At 57.8% G+C, this 9,583-nt stretch overlaps 4 protein-coding genes across 4 annotated transcripts in view; all 4 read left to right on the top strand.

Moving 5' to 3' along the window:
* Positions 1-1,773, top strand: part of SDRG_15399 (hypothetical protein) — a gene marked incomplete at its 3' end in the record, with an annotated part of 7,266 nt that extends 5,493 nt beyond the window's left edge. Inside the window, exon 9 of the mRNA XM_008621570.1 lies at positions 19-1,773. Within this exon, the coding sequence (XP_008619792.1) occupies positions 19-1,773 (1,755 nt within the window). The remainder of the gene's footprint in view (positions 1-18) is intronic.
* A 793-nt stretch (positions 1,774-2,566) lies between these two features.
* On the top strand, positions 2,567-4,022 carry SDRG_15398 (hypothetical protein; the record flags this gene model as incomplete). Its single annotated transcript, XM_008621569.1, has 1 exon — positions 2,567-4,022. Exon 1 carries the CDS (start codon positions 2,586-2,588, stop codon positions 4,020-4,022), a length of 1,437 nt encoding a protein of 478 aa, XP_008619791.1. The 5' UTR covers positions 2,567-2,585.
* Positions 4,023-4,163: 141 nt separating this feature from the next.
* Positions 4,164-7,863, top strand: SDRG_15397 (hypothetical protein; the record flags this gene model as incomplete). The annotated part of the gene is made up of 2 exons (XM_008621568.1): positions 4,164-6,521; positions 6,676-7,863. The coding sequence occupies 2 exons, from the start codon at positions 4,164-4,166 to the stop codon at positions 7,861-7,863; spliced, it is 3,546 nt and encodes a 1,181-aa protein (XP_008619790.1).
* Positions 7,864-9,242: 1,379 nt separating this feature from the next.
* Positions 9,243-9,511, top strand: SDRG_15396 (hypothetical protein; the record flags this gene model as incomplete). Its single annotated transcript, XM_008621567.1, has 2 exons — positions 9,243-9,355; positions 9,409-9,511. 2 exons carry the CDS (start codon positions 9,243-9,245, stop codon positions 9,509-9,511), a joined length of 216 nt encoding a protein of 71 aa, XP_008619789.1.
* Positions 9,512-9,583: the final 72 nt, after the last annotated feature.

Here is a 9,583-nt window from a genome sequence, read left to right as displayed (position 1 = left end):
GGCCACAAGAACGTCAAGTCGTCGGCGTTGTACTCGGTTTTGAACGACAGCATCGTGGACGATGGCGGCGCCAAGCACGACCTCCTGCAACACGTCGTGCTGCAGCGCGTGCTGGACGTCAAGTGGGAGCTGTTCGGCGCCCGCAAGTACTACCAGCACCTGCTCATGCACGTCCTCATGCTCGGCGCCATGACCATGATCGTCTCGACGCAGTTCATTCTGAAAGCGATCTCCAAGATCGCAGACGCGTTTTACGAAGCCACAGCGGCCAACGACACGACCAAGGCAGACGAGCTCTACGCCGAGTACGCCAAGAAGGTTGGTCTCCAGTCAAGTGCCGTTGTCTGGCTCTTCTCGGTCGTGTTTTGCCTCGTTGGCTTTGTGCACCTTCGCCAGCTCAAGCCCGAGCGCTTCCTCAAGCTCACGCGCTGGATGTACGACGGCAAAAATGTGCTCGACCCACATTTTGTCATTCCGCACGTTGCCAAGTACAAGCAGAAGGTGCGCGCGTGGCTTCTCAAACGCACGATTCTCTGGACGTTCGTGATTGCGGTACCGCTGCTCGTTGTGACGTGCACGCTCGACGACGAGGGGCAGTTTGCCGTGCTGCAGTGCCAGTCGTACGCTGCCTTTGGCATCCTCCTCATCACGGCCGTGTACTTTCTCGTGCTCGAGTACCTCGAGCTCCTCGGCGAAGATCCGTGGATTTTCGAGCGCATCGAAGGCGCCAATGTCCTCGGCAAGCTCTTCTGGTCGTTTGTGCTTGTGTTTCTGCTGCCGTTCATCGTGCCCTTCAAGGCCTCGTACCGCAAGTACTTTGCGTCGTTCAACAACAAGCTCCAGATCACGACGTACCTCTGCATGCTCGGCCCGTTTGCTTGGACGCACGCAGCCCTGCATATCTTCGACTACCCAGCGTACGAGACGGCCGAGGTGATTGAGAACATCTACCTCTGCCTCGGCGCCTTCATCATTTTGAGCCTCTGGATGCTTTCGCTTCAGTACCTCGAGGTCAACAAGACCGCCGGGTACCTCCTCCCGATCGTCAAGGACGTCATGGGCGACGTGTGGGACTTTCTCATCTTCTACGGCGTCTTCCAGTGCGGCCTCACGTGCGCGTATTACTTTATCTTTCAGCAAAAGTCCGACAGCTACAAGACGCTCTGGGCCAGCTTTCGCGCGTCGTATTTTGTCATGTACGGCGAGAACGGCGTCGGCGACTTCAACGCCAAGGGCGACGACAAGAAGCACCTGCTTCAAGGGCCGATCATGCACTTTGGCTTCATTCTGCGCATGTTCCATTGCGCGGTCATGGTTGTGCTCCTTCTCAACTTGCTTTTGGCCATGATGAACAAGACCGTCGATCGCAACTGGGCCAAGCTGCAGTCGCGGGCGTTGGCGAGCTACGCGCGGTGCGTGCTGCGCCTCGAGACGATGCTCGGGCTCACGGAGGCCGACCGCGACGCGTTGAACCGGATAGTTTTCCAAAATCAATGGTGCGGCGAGCGCACACCGTTGGTCGGCAGTAACCAGCCAGCGCTCAACCCGATCTTCACCGAGCCCGTGCTCAAGCAGTGCTTGACGGCAAGCGCGCCCATCGGCGATCGTGATGCAATGCAGGAAGCCAAGGTTGCAGACGCAACTCTGCGGAGCGCGGCCGCGGTCAAGCAACTGCAGGCGGCGATGACGGACATTGACGCCAAGCTTGAGGCCCTGAGCACCGCCTTGCAGCAAACATCGGCTTTGCAACGAGAGCTCCCAACAAAGATGTGAATACACGTTACGGTTGTGAAACGTTCACTTTCTTGTTTCGTGGTGTTGCCACGTATTGGTTATCATTTCCGTGGATTGGACCACACCAAGTCCCACTCGTTGGCCGTCAAGGTCTCTCGTCGATCGTCGACCAAGGCGCGTCACTTTCGCGTGCTCGAGGGCTGCGTGCGCGTCATCGACCTCTTCGTCAACATTTCCTCGATCGTCACGTCGCTCTTTGACCTCATCAGGCGGCTTTCGCCGAACCAGCTTGCAGTCGTTCCATGCCGCCACCGCCTGGTGGCCGTCGGTCTCGCGCGACGTTTCGACGCTTGGCGGTGGTGCGCTGCCACTCTGATTTCATCCAAAATAGCACAGTGAAAGCGCAATAGGATGGTGCAACTTTCACAACGGCGAGCTTGCTCAGGGGCAAAGGGCGTATTACTTACTGGCAGGACCTCGGACGAGATGCAGCGAGCTGCTTAGCAGGAGTCGAGCTTCAGAATGCTAGCTCTACGACGGCTCGCAAGATACGCCAGGAGGTTGGTCGTTCCGCACACAAAGCACCTATAGCTAGCTAGCTATTGGTTGTGGCACTGCGGCTCACGGAACCACTACAAATTGGAAAGCCTAAGGGATGTATTGGTGCCTAATTGCTCAATGGTTAGCTAGGTAGGTTAGCTGCTAGTATTCCCTTGGGACTAGACGACGGTTCGTGAGACGCGCCTTCGGGGGCTTGTCCGTTTCGTCTGGAAAAGGCGCCAAATGTTTGCAGCCAATCCCGTCTTGGCACCAAGACTGGGTCCATGCTATGCCAGTATCCAACGCTAGCGATGCACGACCACGTGATTCCGTCGCCGGTATTGGTTGGCCCTACGGAGTCTTCGGCGCAGAATGTGCGTCACGTACCCAGGGCGACGTGGAGTACTACGAGGAACCAAGTTGCCGAGGCCGCTCTCGGGCTTTCTTACCTTGTTATTTCGCTGGCATGCGGCGTCTGGTACGTCTACACGCTTCAGCCGAGCTTCGTCAACGACCTTTGGTGGGCCGGCTTCAACCTCACGGGTCACGAAGCCTTCCTCATCGACCTTGTCAACGCCGTTCTCTCCACGACCGCCGCGACCTCACTCAGCATCTACGCACCAAGTGCGATGGTTCAAAAGACGTATGCATCCGGTGTCTCGTACACCAACGTCCCGCCCACGTACGCTCGCCACGTCATCTTCAACGAGCTCACGTCGATCGAGTACGCTGTACCGCAGTTACGTCGCCTGAGCGCGAGCTGGTCGATGCGCGTCAACGTTCAGCACTGCTGGGTGGACTTTGCGCGATCGTTTGAGGTCGCGCACACAATGAAGCGGCAGCAGCGCTGCCGTGAGCACTACGCGTCGAACGCGGGCGTGTACATGGAAGCGATTCTGCGCAATGTCGTGTGGGCCGACTACCTATCCATTTGGGGCGGCGACAATGCGCCATTTACCGTGGCCATCCAGCTGCCACTGCAAGAGACGCTGCATGGTCGTGCCTTCCTGGACACGATGGCAACGGCGCGAGCAACGACGACGATCGATGCGGAGCTCGCGTACTGGCAGACGTTTGGCTTGGCGTCGTTCACGGCGCAGTGGCAAAACCGGTGGCAAGCTGGCGTCACCGAGTCGATCGAAATGGAAAACGCGCTGGGCCTGCGCCAGCTCGTGACGGTCAAGAACTTGCCGCGGGGCGCCGGGCCGTGGACGTCCAATAACTTTCTCTGGATCCCGCTCAACGACCTCTGGAATGGTCAAGGCATGGGTCGAAGCATGATTTGTGGTACTTTGACGTACTTTAGCGCCAACGTCAGTGCATCCATGCCAGCCATCGATCTCGAGGTCTTCAAAGGCACCACCAACGTCAGCGGCAACTTTGTGCGCAACCACATTGGGCCTTTTCTCAGCATCGACTCGATCTATGTTGCTGTGCCTGCAGCGCTGGCAACGACGTGCACTGTGTTTCTCGATGCGATGTTTGGTCAACTGGACGCACGCCGCTTTACCCAGCTCACCACGATTACGACGACCACCCTCGCGCCGCTGCCGCCAGCGTGGCAAAATGCGTCCGTGTATTATGGCGGGAGCCCCATGTGCACGCGGCAGTCCGGGACGTTGTTTCCGCAGCAGTCGTTTGGCTTCTTCGACGACTGCTCCAAAGCGTTGCCGCTGCAAGTCACGGTAACGGCGAGTGCCAGTCTCTTTGCGCTACTCGCTACTGCCGAGACAGTACCGAGGGCCTGAGCGACGGCGACACCGACGACCGACTGCCTCTCCAGCCTTTCGGCGGTCGGCAATCTCCTCCAGCAGCTGGCGTTTTCAACCGACTTCATTGCTAGCGTCCTTCGTGCAGCGACGGCCGTTCAAGAGGCTCGTGTCGGTCTCATGCAATTCGCAACGTCGACCAATGGCGCATATCTTCTGCTCCGGCAACCGCTTCTCGAGGCTTCGACCTTTGATTTTTTCGGCTGGATCTTGCTCTTCGACTGGGTCGCGGGTAGTTGCGAAGTCGTGTCGTTTCAAGGAGATGCTGGCAATGTCACGCTTATTTCGAATGCCTATAGTCCGCAGCTGTACTCGACGGGGACGCAGCCACTCCAGACAGCAACCAAAATCCTCTTCTACCTCATCGTCGCAACGTCGGCGGTGCTCGTCTTCGTCGGTTTCTTGTCGCTTGGCTACGCGGGTCTCGTACGCCTACGCTTTTTGGGCCGCAACCTCTTGTTTTTCAACCGAATTGTCGGAGCTGTCTGGATCGGTCGACCCCTTGCCTTCCTCCGGGGCGTCACCGCCATCTTGCTGCTGAGCTCAGCCAACGCATCGCTTGAGACGCATCATGGGTACTCGCGCTTCGCGGCATCGCCTCGTCCATGGCTGGCGTCGCTCATCATTACCGGCGAGGCGACGTGGGTGACCTATGTGATCAATGAGACGCTTTTGGTTCTGACGCGAGATGCGACGACGTTCTACAGCCCGCTCACGAGCTGTCTCTCGTGGTTGATTCTCTTTTGTATCGAGCTATCAAGTCCCGTTAGCGTAACGGCGACGCTAGCGCGGACGTGCGTTGGCACCGACATGGACTTTGCCCTCTCGTGCTCCAGCGGCGTCGTAGCTGTTGGGAGCTTGACTCGCGTCTGGGCGCTCGTCGTTATCCAAGCTGGTGTCGCCATGGTGAGTTTCGCGCTGTGCTCCATTGTGCATCGGCGCTGGTTCCGGCGCCCAGCACGTCGGTGCGACGATTCGTTGCTCGTGTCCGGCATTGCGCACTTGTTTCTGTGCACGCACGCTACGAGCTCAGAAGAAGTATACACGATCGACCACGTCGCGTGCATTCTCAGCGGCCTCGTCCCACTTCGAGTTGGCAAGCAAGCGTACACATTCGACTTGAAGCTGTGGCTTATCTTGGTCGACGACCTCTCGACAAGCTCATTCCTCAAGATGCTTCCATGTCCTTCCTTGGCGTTTCATAGCCACGTCCCTCGCCGCGCCTCAACGCTCAGCAACATCTCACACGTCTCGCCAAGCCGTCTGCAGTCCGCACTGCTCAAACGAGCCTCCATGTTTGTGCCTGACGCTGCCAAGAAGGCTCGGGTCGCGCACGTTTGGATGGTCCTTGGCCTCGGCTATATCATTGCCTCAATTTTTGGCAGCATCTCGTATCTCCAGGTATCGAGAATCAACCTCTCGAACGACCTCTTCTGGGCCACCTTCAACACGACCGGCGCACATGCGTTTATCGCCAACTGGCTCAACGAGCAGCTCGTACTTGGCAACACGACAATGCCCAACCTCGCTTTGGACAAGCCGAGCGCAATGCAGTCGTTTGCGGCCCCCGAAGCCGTCGTCTTGTCATCGGTCAGCTACGGCGCCTATCTACAGCACGAGCCTCTGAGCGGCATCACCGCCACCATCCGAGGTCTTCGGGTCACGGATGCGTGTCAAGCACCGTGGATCTTCTCACCATATTGCTTTGTCGACTTTACCCGAACGTGGTCATTGGCCAACTCTGCTCGGCGCGAAACCCGGTGTCAGTCGATGACGACCAATGGCGCGATATACCTCGAGTCGGTTGTGCGCAACATCAACTACGACGCGTTTGACGCATGCTGGGGACCCTCGTTTGAGATCGCGATCGCGTCCGAGCTCCGACGGTCCGATGCTGGCCGAGCGTGGCTTGACATCTCCACGGCTGTCAGCGCCGCGCTGTCTATCGCGGACGAAGCGCTATATTGGCGCCAACATGGCATTCAGCATTACAAGGTGCAGTGGCAAAACTACAAGCGCCTCGGCGTCCTCAACAGCTACTCGATCATCAATGCGTACGGCATTGCGTATCCGCTGACGCTAACGTCGCAAAACGGGACGTACTGTTTGGCGAGCCAGACGAGTTTCAAAATGTACTGGGCCTTCGCCAACGACTTGACGGCAGTTGCAGACAACTCGTCGCGTATCGCTGGTCGCAGCTTGGTCTGTTCTAGCCCCGACTTTGCTTTTGCCAACACAACGCTGGGTGCGGTACTTGTGCTGAACGGTGCCCTCACATCGCCTCTCACCGCTGGCTTCCAGCTCGTGCAGGCGCTCCTGGGGCCCTACGGGTCCATCGACATGGTGTACGTTCCCGTGCCAGCGTCAGTGCGCACTCTTTTCGCCGTGCTCGTCGATGCTTCGCGCGCGCCTCTCTCCAAGAACGTCAAGGCCCAAGCTCTCTACAGCGGCATCGCGACGCTGGACGCATCTTACCCCGTACCAGGGAAGTGGCTGGCACAGAACCTCGTTACTTTTGGCGGCTCTCCGTTGTGCCCCCCCAATTGCGTCGCGATACGCCATGTCCGTCGGCCTTGTGAATGTCATCTCATTTGACGCTACCTGTCTCCTATCGTCTGGTGTCTTGTTGAAGACACTGCCGTCGCGCCAGCAGTACATTCTTGCGGCCCTCCTTGCCGGTCTCCACCTCCGACCTTCGGGGTGGGACATGAGCGCAGTGTGCGCCCACGAGCCAACATTTGTTTCCAAATGTCCGAGATATCTACGCCAAACGCTGAGCTACGTCGATACGTTCATGCTACCGCTGCCATCGACCGTTGCGTCGTCGTTAACGAGTGTCAACGCGGACGTGCGGGCCATGGAGATTGAATTTATGATCTACACCAACGTGAACGCGACCGCACCCCTTTCTGTTCAGCGCATCAACCTTCTCGACGCCACCGAATCGGACTTTGCCTTTTTCGCGTGGCTCTACCTGTACGACTGGGTGCTCGGCAACCGCGAAGTCATTTCGTTTCAAGGCGACGCCGGCAATATGACGCTCCTCTCGGACTTTGCGTCGCCACTCGCCGAGTTGACACAAGAATGGCAGGTGACCGCCAACGTCGCCCAATACCTGCACGCAGGTGTCATCTACGTCACGGGCGTCATGATTGCGGTTGCTTTCATGTCCGCCATGTATATGCTGACAAGTTGTGGTCACTACGAAGGCCTCAACATGCTCGAGCTCGGTCGCGTCGGTGGCATTGTCTGGGTTGGGCGGCCGCTCTTGGTGCTTCGAAGTATGACTGCTATCTGTGTTCTCTCGACGGCGACGCTGGAGCTCCAGTTCTCGGGTTATATGAGTGCCTTTTCGACCATGCGCGATCCGTGGTACAAGACACTCCTCGCCGCCAACGAAGTCACGTGGCTCGTCTCGATTGTCAACGACATCTCGTTGGTCGTTACGCAAGAGTACTCGACGTACTACGTTATGGTCAACGGCCTCGTCGTCTGGGCCCTCGTCGCAACACTTACGGCCGTCTTGCCCGTTGACGCGAACACGTCGATCGACCTCCAATGTACTCTGCAAGTGGACTTTCAAGCCATATGTACCTCGGGCTCAATCGAGATTGGTCAGTTTGCGCGACTCCAACTACTCATCGGCATCATCCTCGTCTGCAACATTGTGTGCTTTTACATGGTGAAACTCAGTCTCAAAGCAAAGCCCACTTGCCATGTTACGTCGCTCTTACTTTCATCGGGCGCCAAGTACCTGTACGCTCACAGCGACCGCGTCTACAACGGCGTGTACTACCTCGACCGCGCATCGGCGGCTTGAATGGTATTCTGAGCCTCCGCATCGGGCGCACCATGTACAGCCTGGACATGAAGAACTGGCGCACACTATGCCTCGAGATACCGCTGGTGTCGGAAGTGCCGCGGACGCACGCCATGGCGACAGCCTTTGATGCCGCGTACCCGCTCTTGGATTGATTTTGTACAGATATATTTTTCAACAACGAAACACAATTCGCTCACAACTTCTGACGCCTCGTTGTTGCTCAATAGCCACACAGCCCGGGTTCTGAGAACCCAGGCGGCCCAGCATAGCAGAGAGATCTGCCATATAGTTGTCCGAGGCCCTTCTTGCGTCCGCACCCCACCAATACAGGACATTGGTCCACCAGAGCGCTTGCAAAGACCGTTGTGTGCCTCATGCAGCATGCAATGGCTACGGGCTACTAGTACGTCGTCGAGGACCGATGGCACTCCGAGCACTGGGTCATGGAAGCTGTCGTGGATAAGGTGCTGGCGTCGGTGTTGCTGGTCGCAACCATCGGTGCCGTACCGGAAGAAACCATTACTTCCACGTTGGCCGTCTATGATAATGTGAGCTATATAGTCGATGCATATCCATAGAATAGTCGATGCGCCGGAGTCAAACGCCGACAACCTCAGGTGCAAAAATAAGGGTCGGAACGATGGGTCTGGCGATCCGGACAAAATCCGGATACCCACATTGCATTTCTGAAATTCTGAGATGGCGGCCACAACGAATCCGGCGCTGCTGCAGTACGAGCAGCACGAGCGCCACGTCATGATCAGAGACCACTGGCGATGCGGCAGATGGAGCAGAAAAAGCTGCGCGTCGAGCTCGGAGCCCGCTCCGGCGGCACCAAACCTCATGCTTCCAGCCTTGAGCACCTCGCGGCGGCTGGTGGCGCAGCGAAATCATGCACCGTCCGCTCTCGCCCAACGTCGCCGTACACCCAATCTCTGCTGTAGGTTCCGACGCCCGCGCCATCTTCTTTCAGATGCTTCCGACCTTGCTGGTGTAGGAAGCTCTCTGGACTTGACCTGACCTACGCACTTGGTCAGCGCTCGCCTTGGCCGTCTGGTTGAGCCCGACGACTCGCACTCTTGGCGCTCACCAAGATTCTCGCGCCCGAGTCCGCCACGTCATCGCGATCGTGTCGACGACTTCGTTGGTCAAGGTGTCGGTGGGCGCTCGCTCGGTCTGGCGCGAGGTTCTTTGCGGTCCAACTACAGAGTCTGCGGTGTAGCTACACATATCGATGAGATTCGATGGCCGTCCCGAACGTCGTCCATGGCAGCTGTCCATGGAGTTCTTCCACTCGACTAACTTGGTCAAACTTGCGACTCTCGGACGCTGCCATCAAAGGCGCCAACCGCACGGCGCAGCGCATCGTCAAGCGCATGGCCAAGATCGCCCCAAAGCGTGTGCACTTGGGCTCGTCCGTGCCGCCGATTTTTGAGCTCGTCAAGAGCCCCAACATCAGCATCAAGCTCGGTGCCGAACGCGCGCTCTTGTACGTGCTCGAGGTTGCGACGCGCCCCGAGACGCTCACGGCAACCTGGCAAGCGCTGAGCAAGGCAAGCTCCTCGCCGAGTACGGTCGCCACGTTCCCTCCAAGCTCAAGCTCAAGCTCAACGAAGACGACAGCGACGACGAAGGCGCCAAGTAGAAACAATTACGTACTAGCTGCCTGTAAACGCAACTCAAATAGCATGTCCAATTGCGCTCGTATACTCTCAAG

The sequence above is a fragment of the Saprolegnia diclina genome (genome assembly GCF_000281045.1).
Source record: "Saprolegnia diclina VS20 unplaced genomic scaffold supercont1.91, whole genome shotgun sequence".
Classification (NCBI taxonomy): Eukaryota; Oomycota; class Saprolegniomycetes; order Saprolegniales; family Saprolegniaceae; genus Saprolegnia; species Saprolegnia diclina.
The sequence above is the reverse complement of the archived record's forward strand: the minus strand, read 5'-3'. Positions and strand labels throughout refer to the sequence as shown.